The following is a 15,460-nucleotide window of genomic DNA, read 5'->3' as shown; positions in this document are numbered from 1 at the left end:
CGGGAGGACAGAGGAGGAGGGTGGACTGCAGCAGTTTAGGGACAGACAATCCTGTTTTGGTGTAGAAACAGCCAAACCAACCTCTCCAGGTCCTTCCAGCCCAGGGTCTTGTTAATGAAAGGTGTGTTGTCCTCAGGAACCCTGGATGCCCCAAACAAGGTCTCTGCCCTCCCGTTTCTGGTGGGACAGATTCACCTCTGCTCTGTGTGTGGTGGCACCCAGGGCACTCCCCTCCCCAGGGCGGGATCCCCAAGAAACCTTTCCAGACTCCCTGGTGGAGGTGCTTCTTCCCCCAAAAAGCTGTCACAAGCCGTGGACAAGCTCCGTCTCCGCTCTCTGCCAGGCGAATGTTTGAGCTGCAGCTGCTCATTTTAGCAGCGCAGGTTCCATTAAACACCGGCAGAGTTTGCGGCCCCATCCCTCCCTGAGCTCCGCCCGGCAGGGGATGATGGAGCTCGCCCGTGCCGATGGTTCCCGGGCGGGGAGCGCTCCCCGAGCTCCGCTGTGGCCGTGCCCTGGCACACAGTGCCACCTCGTGTCTCCCGGAGCCCCGGCAGCCAAAGCACGGCCTGTGCCGGGCTCTGGGCAGGATCTGCCTCCATCCGCGGCAGCGCTGACGCATTTTCGCTCCATAAAAGCGACTTGGGAACGGGAGGGGGCTGGGCTGGGGACAGCGGTGGGGATTGTCAGCCTTTGGAATGAGCGAGAGAGGTTCGAGAGGTGGTGCTGTGCCTCGGGGTCCCTGACTTTAAGCACCAGGATGTCCTTTTCCTTTCCGAGGTGCTCAGGGAATCGCAGCAGATGCTGCTGTAGCGGCTCCACCTCGTGTCCGAGCCCACCTCGTGCTCAAAGCCTGGTCCAGAGTTGTTTTGAGATGGGACACCCAAAACCCACCCCCACATCCGACAGCATCATCCTTCACCTCCCACCAGGCTCCAAAACCTCTCTCACTGTCACAGGAAGTTCAATATTTATGGAGTTTTTAAAATAGAATGTATTTGGCTTAAGTTCCACATTTGGGCCCATTTCTGCATCGTTTTTGCAGCCCCCAAGGGCCAGAATTGCCTTTTTCTGTTTGTTTCTCTCCTGTTTTCAGGAAGCCCATGGCACTGGGATTTCACGGCCCCTGCAGACCCCTCTCTCAGCCCCTGGGAGCACAGGATGGGCTGAGTTAGGCTAGCTCAGCACAAATCGAGCACTTGGCATTGCCCTGAGCTGGGATCTCATCCCTCCTCCCACAGAGCTGGGCTGTGCTGGGGACAGAACTGCCCTACGTGTTCCATTGTCCTGGTCATCACTCCTGGGGGATGTTTACCCCCAGGGCTGGGTCCTGGGTGTCCTCTGGGACACAAATAACCCTGGGCCACCTCCTGTCCCCTCCCTGGGCAGTGCTGCTCCTCCAGCCGTGTCAGACACTTGTCCCAGTCCTGCACCAGCATCTCCAGTGCCCCAAAGGCCTTCCCTGCCTCCCCACAGCTGTCCCTGGGTGGGGACAGGTTCAGCTCATGGCCATGGCAGCGGCCCCAGGGCATCCCCAGGGCGGGGGTCTCATCTGGATCCATCTCTCCCGATTTCTTCCCTTCTCCCTCCTGAAACAGCCCTGGAGAAGCCAAAGAAGCTACCAGAGATGGAAGAGGCAGCCCCTCTGCCCAGCTAACCTAAGCTAATTCACAGCATCTGGGACTGCTGGAAACCCATTTCTTTCTCCAGGAAGGGTCTCCAGGCTCCCAGCACTCAGGAAAAGCCAGCAGCAGTGTTAGCAGGGCACTGTGCAGAGGAGCAGACACTGCACCGGTCCCTGTGCCCTGGCAAGCCAAGTGTACTGGTTAAACTGGCCCAGGGTGGAAAACAACCCCCACACGCTCCTCAAGCAGCTACAGCTCCCTCTGAGCAAGGTCCTTGCAGAGGCTGATGCTGGTGGAGGAAGGGAGGAGGGGAGACAGAAGGACAGGGAAGGACAGACCTCAACACCCGCGGGCCTTTTGCTTTCTGTCTCTGCCACCCTAAACCTCAGAGAGACCCCAATGCCCACCCAAGAAAGGAAACAGGCACAGAGGAGACTCGGTGAGGAGAGGTTTGGTAAGAAGAGACTTTTAATCAGACTCCGATACAGCTCTTACAGGGTTTCTCTCGATGGCCGAGGAGCCCGGCGGCGCAGCCCGGCCCGCCCGGCGCACGGGGAGCTACTGCGGCTACGAGGGGACACGGACGCGTCACTACGAGCTCTGTGCTTTACCTGTACAGGAGGGTTTCGCCAGTGTTGTGCTTGTCCCAGGGGAAGCAGCCGCATCCTGCGTGCTCCCGTGGCTGTGCCATGTCCCTCCCGGCCACCAAGGCCACCCGGCCCCGCTCCTGCCAGCGAGACCCACGCTCGGGAAGGGTTGGGGCCATTAGAAGGCAGTGGGAGTTGCTTCTGGGGGGTGCTGGGGCTTAATGTGACCTGTCAGGGTCTGGGCAGGAGCTGAGAGGTGAGGAAGGGGCTGTTTTGGAGGGAATGAGGGGAAGGAGCCGTGGGACACCCTGGGGACCCAGCTCCAGCCATCCCCTCTGCCTCGCACCGGGATCGAGGTCGCTGCAGCAGAGGCCGATGTGGGACAGAGCTCACAACTGCAGCCCTACAGGCTGGACCTGCAGCTCCAGCACCGCAGGGTGTTCCTCTCCAGAAACCTCCTTTTTTCCCTGTTCAGACCCACTGAGCACCCTCCCCCTAGAGAGGGAACAGGGTTTGGACCCCTCCTGACCTCCCCAGCGCCTCCTCGTCCCCCAGCCGGGGACACCACACTGCTCTGAGCAGCAGGGTCAGGGCTGGGAACCCCTCAGGGAGCTGATGTGGGGGGACAGGAATATCGGCAGTGGTTCCCCCCTCTTTGTCCCACTGCCTGAAGGAAAACGGAAAAGTGCCTGTGCTCACAACTAGCAGCTATTCCCTGTGCCTCTGTGCAGAAAAAGAGGAGAAGAAGTGATTTCTAGGGCTAAAAGCCACTGGGGGTCGGCCCTTTCCACAGCCTGGGACCCCAAGAAGGTGTGTGGAGGGAGAACCTGCCCCGGCGAGCGGGAGAAACCCCCACGCAGGCTCCAAAAGTGAGCGAGTACAGCCAGAAGTGAATCCTAAAGCCACCCACGCACACGGACACGCGCACACCCCACACACGGCATCTACGGACGAACACGCGCACGCTCCCACGGCGACAACACGGAGCTCCTAAAACCTAACACACACACACTCCCCCCCAACACCCCGTGTCTAACACCGAGCAAATGCCACGACAAAATACAGTATTTCCACAGATAAAAGTAAAGGTGTCGTCCCTCCTCCTCCTCCTCCTCCTCCTCCTCCTCTCTGCTGGATCCCCAGGGCAGCTGGACACCCTGGGGTTGGGGGGAGAAGGGGACGTGCACCCACCACGCACAAGAAATAAAAAGGTAAAAATACGCCCTGCTATAGAATGAGAATTGATCTGTACAGCACTGGGAATGAAAATAGATCATGGGCCACTTTGGAATACGATTTGTCATTTAACAGCATTTACAGTGACATTTACAGAATAAATATACAATAGAAATAGAGAATCTCTAGGTTATTATTCCATCTCCTCTCTCTGTATGTATTTTATATATATATCTATATATATATAATATAGCTTCTTTGTTTCCTCCTTATTGACTTGGCCTCCTATTGATGCTGCAAGAGGAGAGGAAAGCGAGCCTCTCCCCGGCTGGTTTGGGAACGGGGGTGGGAGAGACGGAGGGCCGGATCCTTCACCCCGGGGTTCAAGGAGCATCATGCCATGGGAGCACTCGGGACTGAGCCATGGGAGGTGTCCTGCTCCATTAACTCCATGGGAGCTACGGTGGGAATCCGGCCCCCAGGCTCAGGGGAGCCGGGGAGGTGATGCTGGGCAAGGATTTGACTGATCCTCTGTTCTGCTGGTCAGGTGAGGATGGACCCCACTGGAAATGTTGCCTAATGATGGGGAAATGGATTTGGGCTTCTCCCTTCCGGAGATGATGCCATAGGGACGTTTCTGTGTCCCTCTTGCATGGCAAAGGAAGGAGAAAGACTTGGGGGGGATGAGGATGGGGGAACTTCTGGAGGAGAGTGGTGGCTGACCCTGACTCACAGATCTGGTGCCTCTTGGAACCATCACTGAGCTGCTTTGGTTCAGTCCTCTCCTCCATCTTCCCCCCAGAAAAACAGTTAACGAAGGGCTTGAGCTAATTGTCCAGGAAGAGTGTCCACCTCACCAGCCAAGTCCATGGAGAAGACTGTGAATAAAGAATCACACTCACAAGAGATGTCACTGTGGGAACCTCCTGGCCCCAGGGATGCTGAGAGCCAGGAATGCTGAAAGTCAGGGGTGTGGTGAATGGACCAGCTGCTTTCTGCCTTCACCTCCAGCCAAAAGGAGAGCCAAGGCAAGAGAAAAGCCATCGACAGGAAAGCAGAGGAGAGAAGGGCTCATGAACCAGCACCCACAAACGTGGCCTTCAGAGCGGCCTGAAAGATCTTCATGCACAGCCCAAGCCCAGCAGGACCCAGGATGAGGCACTCCCCAGACTTTGGAGGCAACAGAGTGTGCAAGGAGGCTGCTGCTTCCTTGTCCCCAAGGAAAAGGGGGATGATGCCAGGTTATCCTGATACCCTCGCCAGAAGTGCTTGGTTACATGTAGGATTCAGGGAAATTACCCCAGTCCCAGCAGGAGAGACTCAGAGCTAGAAAATCCCACCCTTTCCTAAACAGCCTGGGGAGAAACAACATAAGTTCACGTCAGTCTGATCCCCCAAAAACATGGATGGGCACAGTAGAGGCCCCTGGATTCTCACAGGGGCCCCCCAACCTGGATCAAGATCTAGTGGGGACCTGGCACCGGCTCCCAAGAGCTGCTGCTCCTTGGGTGCCTGAGGTCCCCAAGAGCTGGGCACCCCCATCCAAAGCCTGGTGAGCTCCTGTGGGTGTGACAGGAGGCAATGCCAAACCCCTGGCTCGGAGGGGACTCGAGGAGAAGTGAGGAGGCACATCCAGAGGGAACCACTGCCCAGCTCACCTTGGCAGAGGGACAAGGGAGGGAAGTCAGGGGGTGATTTCCTGAGAGCTGAACCAGGAGTGTGGTAGGACTGGATGTCCCACAGCTCCTCTGCTTGTCCCTGTGGGACATCAAAAGAGAGCAGTGAGAGGAGATGATCACCACGCCAGGGATTTTGGTTTGGCAGAGCATCCCACACATCAGGAGTAGCTCCAGGAGAGCTCTCCTGACCCATCACACCAACCCCATCCAGACCCCAACACAGGCTCACACACCCAAACCACTGTCGCTTCAGGGGTCCTCCTGCCACTCAGCACCACCACCACCACCCCATGGAGCATCCCAGCCACTCCATCATCCCATGGCTGCGACATCTCCGTGCCTCCAAACAACTCCCAGCCACCGTCCCTGTGCTGGTGGCAACAAAGATTCCAGGGATGCACCATGCCCTGTCTCACACCCCAGCATCTCAGCCAGCCCCATGCTGCTCCCTGCAAACCCTGGTCAGAATTTAGGGGTTATTTGGGTGTGTCCACAGCTATAAAAACCTACAGGAGATACAACAACAACAACGATGGTGACAACAACAGCACCTTTTTGTGCTATGAACATCGATGATTAATTGTGCTCGTTGGAATAAGGCCTTGACTCCTCCCGGCTAAAGGACAACAGACGGGGAGGGAAGAGCGCTGGGTGACAGGAGGAAGTATGATTGGCTTCCCACCTGCTGCCAGGTCCTTGTTCCAACCATCAGCTGCTTACAAAAGAGAGATTCTTTGCTTCAGATCTGAGCTGCGCGAGAACAACTCTTGGAAAGATATTGCAGCGTTTCTTACTCCTCCTCCCTTCCCCGGAGATGAGTCCAGGGGTCCTGCCTTTCCACCGAGGGTTGTCAGAGGAGTCCTGCCCCTCCTGCAATCCCTTCTTCCCAATGTCATCGTAGAAATGGCTGCTTTGCTTACATTTTTAAGAGGGGTTTCTTCTTCATCTTCCTTAGTAATTAATTTTCCTGTTGCCTGGACAGCCAGGATCCACTCCCCAGTGCCCTCCTCTCCCGATGGGGGTGGTGGGCAGGCAGCCATCACAGTTCGGATTCGGGGGTGCTGGCCAGGAGGTAGCCGCTCCCGTATCGTCCGTTGGGAGCGCTGCTCATTTCCATGGGGGAGTTGCTCCCGGGGCCCAGGTAGGAGCGGTGCGTGGGCATGGGGGACGGCGTCTCGCTGGGCACTTTGCTCAGGATGAAGCGGGTCTCATCGTTGTCTTCCAAGTTGGAGATGTCCTTCATCATCCGACCCTTCTTGTAGGTGACAGAGAGGGCGTTGGAGCCGTCCGACACGAGGTGGAACTGCCGGAGGATGAAGACCAGGGGCAGAGGGAGGGATGCCAGGAGGATCAGGGAGATGAGGATTGCCATGGCCCAGGTTGGGTAGAACAGGAACTTTTCGGCAGCCTGGAAGAGACAGAAATTATCGTCACGGGGCTGTTGCAGCAGCGGTGATGGCTGCAGACATGAATTTCTGAACCTGAGAGAATTTCAAGCTCTCAGGGGCTGATTGTTCCCAACAGAAAGTCTTTGGGAACTTTTTCTTCTCTCAAAGACTGTGAAAATAAGGTTTGGTTCCCAAAACATGACACAGATGTTCTGAGAGTGTTTCCTCTCTTGTCCCACCAATGGGATGAGGGAAGTGTTGTTCCTTCTACCAATCAGGATAACCTGGAATCAGAACACCTTATAAAAGAGTTTAAAAACCCCGAAATAAAGGCTTTTCTGCCTCATGAAAAAACCTCTATTTGTTGTGGTTCTCAGAACCTTCTGTCTATACTTCATGTCCTCTAGTGACAGATGCCCACCAGGTAGCACATCTCCGACGTGCCAGACATCTCCTGCTGCCCTCCTGCCAGACTCAGGGACACCACACCAAGGTGGGCTCGGGTCGAGGGAAAGGATCCTCACACAGGATGCTGGGCACAGAGTGGAGCTGTGGGACCCAACCAAAATCAACACAAACTTCAGAGCTGGCTGGAGATACCTGGGCAGCGTGAACAAACCTGACTGCTCGCAGGGCAGGAATGTCACCCAGCAGGAGAGGAAGGAGGAATGAGCAGAGCTGGGATGAACAGAGTGCTCTGCAGCTCTGAGCTGCCCCTGCTGTGCTGGGGAAGGGCAGGGAGCTGTGCTCACCTCCTCTCTGATCCATGCGCTGTATCCCGGGGGGCTGACTCCCAGCTGGATGATGCTGGCGGTCATGAGCACGGCCATGCAGATGGGAGACACATACTTCCAGGTGTAGTAGTAGAACTGGTAGGGCCGGAAACCCAGCATTTCCGTCAGCTCCTGCATGAACCTGCCCAGGAAAGACATGGAACTGTGATATCCCCACCTTTCAGAGAGAAACAACCTCCCAGGAGCACCATGGATGCCCAAGGTAGAACCTGAAGAAGAACCCAGCTGACCATCTCAGCATCCCTCAAGCCTGAAGAACTCATGGAAAACTCCTCAGGACAAGATCATCAGAGTGTTATCCAGAGCTGCCTTTGCTCTGGACAACTTCTGAACAAAGAGCACTTGTGGGGAACAGCCTCCCCTTCCAGAAGGACCTGGAAACCTCAGGAAAAAGGGTCACTGCAATAAACTGAGCATCACAACCAACAGGAGATACCCAGGAGAAGGACCCGCCCCTGGAGCTGCATTACACCAGGGCAGGAGGATCAAAGTGAACCGAATTCCTGCCTCTGCAACTGCCCTTGGAATATTTTCTGGAGCAAAAACCATACGGAAGAGAGATGGAAGGAGGGTTTTCAGTCAGGAGTTACAGCACAGTTACTCTTTTTACTGTAGAAGTTCCTTACTTCTTGGTGCCATAAATCCAGGCCACGGCGATGTTCTCCAGGATGACCACGACGGTGAGCGGCAGCGTGGCTGAGTAATCGTCAAACATGGTGACAAAGTAGTTTCCAGAACGCTGCACAAAGATCAGCCCCACTACGAAGGCAAAGATGCAGCAACCAACTGTGGGGAGCAAACAGGCCTGGTCAGCAGAGCCCCCCGAGGGACACCAAGATCTCCACAATGTTCACTCCCTGCACCAGCATGGTCAGCAGAGCCCCCCAAGGGACACCAAGATCTCCACAAGGTCCAGTCCCTGCATGAGCATGACCCAGTTCACCCCCCACTATGTCCACACTCTTCTGGAGTGACTCCTCAAGGCAGTGGGGACCCCCCCCACCCCTTCCCAAGGAGGTTGCAGGAGAAGAGACCTCACCTGTGAACACTTCCTTCCGCACCTTGAAGGTGTCGATGATGGGTGTGGTGATGCCTGACATGGTCCCGATCATGCTCCCCAAGCCCAGGTTGATCAGCATCAAGAAGAACATGACGGACCAGAAGGGCGAGGCGGGGAAGTGGGTCATGGCTTCTGTGAAGGCAATGAAGGCCAGGCCAGTCCCTTGCACTGACTGTTGAGGTGGAGAGAGGACAAAAAGATGAGAAGAAACTTGTCAGGGACACAGACTTCCAGCCCCTCGTGTCTCAGGTCTCCCTCACCAAACCCTCTTCAAGGAAAGAAAATCCCAGTCCAGTCCAGTCCAGTCTGGTACTGGAGATGAACTGGTAGATGGAGATGAACCCTGCTACTGGACAAAGCTTCTCCCACCCCAGGAGGACCCCTGTGTGCTGGGTACAACTGCAGGGATTTGGATTCTCCATCCCTGGAGGGTCTCTTAAAGTTGTTTTTCCAGATCCATGTGCCCAGGATTGACACGGGGAGAGGCAATGGGGTGGGTGACCTGCTGCTCCTGCCAGGAGTGCCACCAGGTACCTTGTTGAGCTCATCCTCCAACAGGCAGGCATCCAGGCCCAGCTCTTTGAAGTGTCCCTCCTTCACCGTCATGATCACCCTGTACATCTCGTTGTAGTCCTTGGCAGTGAGGTGGGAGAAGTTCACGTGCGGTGGGATGAGGTCATGGCTCAGCACATTGGTGTTCAGATAGCCCAAGATCTTCTCAGCGTTCCTAAGGGAGAGCAGAACCTCTCAGGAGATGCAGGGCATCTGAGACACGCTGGATTCATGCTCAATCTGCAGATTAAGAGCCTGCCTTGGGGCTGGATTTTAGGTGGGAGGAACCAACCTACCCAAGTCCCTCAGCTACAGTGGTACAACTCTGGAAATCCAGGTCTTGACCATCAGGAGCTTGGGTTCACCAAACCCCAGGATCATCCAGCCCCAGAGCACTTTTCTGCCTCCAGACCCACCACAAGTGGCAGCAGCAAAGACCTACCCACCCAAAACAGAGAGAAAGCAAATCTTACTCCACCACGCATTTCTCGTTCATGATGTTGGCCTTGAAGCCCAGCACAGCAAACACCACCAGGGTGGCCAGCACAGACGTGAAGAAGTTGATGAAGGAGACAAGGGTGGCATCGAAGTGGCAGTTGTTGTCCTGCTTGTTGTAGCTGGAGAAGGCAATGACCCCCCCAAAACCCAGGCCCAAGGCGAAGAAAACCTGTGTGGCCGCTTCACGCCACACCTGGGGGTCCAGCATCTTGTCCAGCTTGGGAGGAAGACAGAAGAAGAAGTTAGGTGACCTGGAGACCCCACAAGCCATCCCAGAGCTACATTAGAAGGGCTGAGCTGCTTTTGGAGCGGCTGTGGGCTGCTTTGGTGTGGTGGTGGAAGGAAATGATCTCTAGGGCCTCTTCCAACCCAAAGCATTCCTTGATTCCATGGTCTGCCGTGGTCAGGTCTGGCTTTACAGGTCCTTCTCATTCATGCAGAGGGGGAAACTGAGGCACAGAGAGGTCAGGACAAGGTTTAACCTGACCACATCTCTGTCTGCTCCACCCTTGCTGGGGGTTCCCTCTCTCTTCTGTGCAGCTTCCCAGGCCGTGTCCCCCAGCCCAGGGAGTCACCAGACACCCAGGATGGTCTCCATGCTCCCCTGGCCATCTCCTTCCAGAGCACCTGGAGCACTGAAGTCAAACATCCTGCCTGGGGGGTTGTGTTAACCCCTGATCCCCCCCAAGCCTCATTCCCCCTCTCCTGGGAGCCAGAGCTGCAGCCTGGAGGCCTCCCAGCATCATTCATCAAGGGACCATAATTAATGTCTTCTAACAGCCTCACCGGCTGAGCCGATTCATCTACATCTCTGCCTAATTAATTAATTAGCTGGTTAATTAATAAGTGCATACCACCAGTAGAGGTTTTGCTGCCAGCCAGCATTTCTGCATTAAATCTTTATATTTCTATATTCCCTTGGGCACCTCTGTGTCCCCCACCCTGGTATCTGGGTAGCTGAGGATGTTGGGTTTGTGAGGCTTGTGGCTGTCCTGGCCACACCCTGAATTTTGGGATCCACTCCACCTCCCGATGATCTATCAGGATCCCCAAGCTTGGGAATGGCACTCTGAATTTTGGGGTGGGGAGGACAATGAAGGGATAATAAGAGAATAAGGGAAAATAGGGCATGAGCAGCCAGAGGAAGGGAAACCTGCTTGGAGTCTGCTGGGCTTGGAACTCTCACCTTGGGTGTGAACATGTGCATGATCCCATCCACTGCCCCACGCAGCAGAAGCCCCCGCACCAAGAAGCAAACGAGCACCAGGTATGGGAAGAGGGAGCTGAAGTACATCACCTGGAGCAAGAGGGATGAACACAGCCTCAATCCCTGTCCCCTGGGCCCAGCCACCCTCCCACCCAACCTACGGGGACAGGGGAGCGTTTCCCTCCCCAGGGTGGGGTTGGCTCCTCAGGGCTTACTGTGGGACCCCTCGGAGCGGGATGGTACAGGTGGCTGGACAGTGGCCAGGCCAAAAGGGACCTGGGGGCATGATGGACAGCAGGCTGGACACGAGCCAGCAGTGTGCTCAGGTGGCCGCTGGCCCCTGGCCTGGATCAGGAATGGTGTGGCCAGCAGGAGCAGGGCAGGGATTCTTCCCCTGTGCTCAGCACTGGTGAGGCCACACCTCGAGTGCTGTGTCCAGTTCTGGGCTCCCCAACTCGGGAAAGATGTTGAGGTGCTGGGGTGTGTCCAGAGAAGGGCAGCAAGGCTGGGGAAGGCTCTGGAGCACAAGTCCTGGGAAGAGTGGCTGAGGGAGCTGGGGGTGCTCAGCCTGCAGAAGAGGAGGCCCAGGGGGGACCTCATCGCTCCCCACAGCTCCCTGACAGGAGGGACAGAACAAGAGGAAACAGCCTTAAGCAGCCCCAGGAGAGGTTTAGGCTGGACATTAGGAAGAATTTCTTCACAGAATGAGTGACTGGGCATTGGAATGGGCTGTCCAGGGAGGTGGGTGAGTCACCATCCCAGGAGGTGCTTGAGGAAAGCCTGGGTGTGGTGCTCAGTGCCATGGTCTGGGTGACAGGGTTGGGTCACAGGTTGGACTCCATGACCTCAAAGGTGTTTCCCAACCTTTCATTCTGCAAATCTGTGAAGTGCTGGAGCTCAGGGGGATTCTCTGTGCTGGTGTGGCTGAGCCCTGGCTGCACGTGCCAATTGAACTGAACCTCTTCCCTCCACCCTCTTTTGATCTTATTCTGGATCCCTCCAGAGGTGACCCCAACTGTGGAGCGGGTGTGAGCATCCCAGGGGACACAGCATTCCACTGGCACCCCAGAGCACGCCAGGGGAGTGTGGTCCAGGCAGGTTCCTGCTTCCAGGACAGAGCCCAGCCAGGCTCAGGTGGCCACCAATACCCACCTTCCCTGAGGACTGGATGCCTTTGATCATGGCCAAGCCAACAAGGCTCCAGGCCACCAGCAGACACAGGGTCATCTTCCAGTTAAGCCCCCCACTCTCAGAGATGGAGTTGGAGATGTCCAGGGTCTCCCGGTACCAGAAGTAGGTGGTGGCTGAGCTCCTCTCGCATTCAGTCTCCACAACTGCAACAGAGCAGAGGCAGGAGAGCATCACCAGGAGCATCATCCACTGTCTCCTGGGCTGATCAGATGTCAAAGACCCACGGGAGCCAGCCAGGGACGGGAGACACCCCTGGAAACTGAGGGGCAGAAATTAATGGGGCTCATTCTTAGCAGGGAAGAGACAGGACATCAAACCACTGCCAGGTGAAAATGAGATTTTAAATACTGGGAAAGACAGTTTCATCTGCCAAAAAACCTCAGATGTCACTAAACACCATGAGCTCCATCTGTGTCTCAGTCGGGCAGTGGAGCAGCCCCTGCCTGATGCTTGCTGCCTCCCTCCATGGTCCTGGGTCAGATCCTGGCCTTGAGCACTGAGGCAGCCTGAAAATCCCATCAGGGGGGACTCTGGATTCCCAAACTGGCATCAAATCCCATCAGGGGGGACTCTGGATTCCCAAACTGGCATCAAATCCCATCAGGNCCATCAGGGGGGACTCTGGATTCCCAAACTGGCATCAAATCCCATCAGGGGGGACTCTGGATTCCCAAACTGGCATCAAATCCCATCAGGGGGGAGAGAGCACTGGAGACACTCATCCAGCCCAAGGGGAAGCTCTCCATACGGCCAGAGCAGCTGGGCCAGAGAGGATCCAGTGCTCCAGGAGACACCTCTGCCTCCTGTGGCCCCACTTCTGTTGGGGTGATCAAGTGTCCCACAGTGTCCCACAGTGTCCCACAGTGTCCCACAGTGTCCCACAGTGTCCCACAGTGTCCCCCTTCCCTGGGAAGTGCTCCCTCCCAGCCGAGCTCCTCACCGGCCACCGAGCCGTTCTTCACGATGGGGCACTCGCTCCAGGGCAGGGGGTACTGGAAGGACTTGAAGAAGTAAAAGATGCTCCAGCCAATGATGACGTTGTAATAGAGACCAACAAAAAAACAGACCTGGGGGGGAGGAAGGAGGAGGACATCAAACCACAGGGCGGTGACACCGTCCCCAGGGCACCTCCTGCTGCGCAGGGAGCGGAGGGAAGCGGGGCTGCTGGGATCAGGGGATGGGCACATCCCCAAGCCAGCCCTGGAGCCGCAAAAACTCCACTTAACCTCTCCAACCTCCCCACGGGGCTCCTGGAGGTTGGCCTCAGCCCACACACCCCGAGGTGGGGCTGGAGGGTCCCCGGGGGGCACTCACGAGGCAGCTGGCGTAGCCGATGCCTCCCAGGCGGGGACAGATGTAATTCCAGACGCCGATGCTGCCCCGGCGGATCCGCTGCCCCACTGCCAGCTCCAGGAAGAACAGGGGCAGCCCGATGATGATGAGCAGGACCAGGTAAGGGACCAGGTAGGCTCCTGGAAGGGGAGAGAAAGAACATTCTAGATCTCCTTGCTCCAGGGCAGCTGAGGACAGATGGACATGGGTGGACAAGCAGGGCAGAGCTGGGATGGGCTCCATCGGTCCATTTGCAAACAGCCTCAAGTTCTACCAGAGGAGGCTGAGGTTGGATATTAAGACAAATTTATTCATGGAGAGGATGGTCAGGCAGTGGCACAGGCTGTCCAGGGATGTCCCCATCTGTGTGGGTGTGCCACTTGAGGACACGTGCTAGTGGTGGCCTTGTTCTGGGTTAATGGTTGGACTCAATGATCTTAGAGGGTTTTTCCAGCCTAAATGTTTCCCTGATTTTGTGATCCAGGAATGCAGAGCAGAGCTGCAGAGAGGAGCAAACGTGTGTGGAAGGAAACGTGCAGCATCCCCTGCCAGTGTGGATGGTGTGGGATGGACCCCAAGGACTCCCCAGATGCACACAGACAAATGTTCCTGTGCAAGGAGCCCCCTCCACGAGCTGAGCCCGGGGGACACCGGCACATTCCCGGCCATCTCAGACACACAGGAGCCATCCTGCTCCCCCAGCATGGCCAAACTCCCTGTCCCAGCACATCCCCCTGCACATCCCACACTCCTGTGTGCCACCCCGCACAGCCTGAGGAGGAGAAATAACTCAGATTAAAATCTCGGTTAATGTGTGTCTGACGGCTGAGGCTGGAGAGGAGCCGGTGGTTCCCGAAGCAGAACCGATGACCGTAAAGGATGCAATGACTCACGCTGCAGCTGAGGAATGGCTCCAGCTCCTGCCAGGAGCTCAGCAATGGGCTCAGAAGAATGTGCCTGGCTCCTGGAGGGGAGCAGACGGTCCAAAGACAACCAAAATTCCCGCCTGGATTGACACCCCAGTGACAGCCAGCACTCCCCAGGCCCAGGCAGCACCTGGGGCAGGGGCTGCTGCTCCAAGCAGGAACTCTGCAAAGCAGATCAGCCCTGGCATGGCTGGGGACGGGAGAAAATGTGGGTAAAAATGTGGGTACGGAGAGAAATTGAGGTGCAGCAGCCCAGGGTGATTGGGAGGGTAAAAGGAGAGGCAGAGAGCAGAGCTGCAGCTCAGGGAAATTCAGGAAGGAACACGAGCATCCCATCTCTGCAACACTCTCCTGGGTATCTCAACCTATAGATAGGTGGAGATGAGACAGATTGACAGATTCAGACGCAGATTTGTCCAGAACTGGAGATTTTTTCCCTGTGGTGCCTGGAAAGCTCAAGCCTGTGCAGCACCAGGGCAGCCAGCGCTGGATCCCAGCACTCTGAGTCCTGGGAATTTGGCTCCAGCCCATCCTGCTGCCAGCACGCAGCCTCTCACCCCCGCAGACACCTGCTCAGGGAGCAGGAGAGAAATCAGCCGCCCCCAGCGCATCCTGGAGCTGCTCAGAGAGACCAGGAAGGGCCTGTCCATCCCTCCCGAGCCTCAGCCTGCTGGGAATGCCAGCCAAGAGCGTTAGGGCGGGAGGAGAAGGCAGAGAAGCGGTGCCTGCCCCATGGGACAGCCAGGTGATGCCACTCAGGCAAAAGAAAAAACCTCTGCAAATTCCAGCAATCTGCTGCTCACGCCAGTTCCCAGCTCCATGCCTCAGTTTCCCCATCCATGGAACAGTGGAAATGGCTGGGGCAGCTTGGAAAGCCTTTAATTTTCAGTCCTGCTGCAGAAAGATGTTCTGTCTCAGCAAGGAGCTCCTAAAAGCAGCTGCTGGTGCCAGTCCCTGCCTGGCTCGGTGCCCACCACAGGATGGGTCAGACCCGTGTCCATCTCCTCTGCTGCAGCAGTGTCAGGGCTGTTCCCATCCAGTCTGGTGTCCAAAACCAGTTCTTTAACGCTCCCCACGCACAGACTGCCAGTTCAGCCCCGGATTTCAGGAATACACCAGGAGCAATCCCAGCCTGGGGACACCAGTTGTGCCTCCTGTGGCCCAGCACGGCACAGCTGAGGCCAAAGCCCCAGAGATACCCAGGACAGCAGAGAGCTCTGTGTAAGCTGAGGGTTGTTCGTTTATTTCACTAATTACAGTTACTTAAGGATTGCTGTGGCCATGGGGAAACTGAGGCACGGCTGGGTTAATCCTTGTAGAGAAGGATGCTGGTTCTCCAACCTCTGGGCCTGAGCCGGTTCTAAATCTCATTTAATGGGGAAAACTTTCTTGCCAGCCAGAGGCCAGATGTGGACAGCTGTGTAATGAAACCAGCGGGGCTGCAC

At 56.4% G+C, this 15,460-nt stretch overlaps 1 protein-coding gene across 2 annotated transcripts in view; it reads right to left on the bottom strand.

The window, feature by feature from the left end:
* Nucleotides 1-2,075: 2,075 nt before the first annotated feature.
* Nucleotides 2,076-15,460, bottom strand: part of SLC6A17 (solute carrier family 6 member 17) — a 22,156-nt gene continuing 8,771 nt past the window's right edge. Inside the window, exons 2-11 of one of the 2 annotated variants that reach the window (XM_015650903.2) lie at nucleotides 13,072-13,229; nucleotides 12,698-12,824; nucleotides 11,719-11,900; nucleotides 10,546-10,656; nucleotides 9,335-9,576; nucleotides 8,844-9,036; nucleotides 8,289-8,481; nucleotides 7,876-8,035; nucleotides 7,208-7,370; nucleotides 2,076-6,475 (exon numbers count right to left, since the gene is read on the bottom strand). In XM_015650903.2, coding sequence (XP_015506389.1) covers nucleotides 6,107-6,475; nucleotides 7,208-7,370; nucleotides 7,876-8,035; nucleotides 8,289-8,481; nucleotides 8,844-9,036; nucleotides 9,335-9,576; nucleotides 10,546-10,656; nucleotides 11,719-11,900; nucleotides 12,698-12,824; nucleotides 13,072-13,229 — 1,898 coding nt within the window. In that variant the 3' untranslated portion in view covers nucleotides 2,076-6,106. The remainder of the gene's footprint in view (nucleotides 6,476-7,207; nucleotides 7,371-7,875; nucleotides 8,036-8,288; nucleotides 8,482-8,843; nucleotides 9,037-9,334; nucleotides 9,577-10,545; nucleotides 10,657-11,718; nucleotides 11,901-12,697; nucleotides 12,825-13,071; nucleotides 13,230-15,460) is intronic. The other variant, XM_015650902.2, reaches the window with a different exon arrangement.

The sequence above is a fragment of the Parus major genome, chromosome 26 (genome assembly GCF_001522545.3).
Source record: "Parus major isolate Abel chromosome 26, Parus_major1.1, whole genome shotgun sequence".
NCBI classification, from domain to species: domain Eukaryota; kingdom Metazoa; phylum Chordata; class Aves; order Passeriformes; family Paridae; genus Parus; species Parus major.
This window is presented reverse-complemented; position numbering and strand designations above follow the sequence as displayed.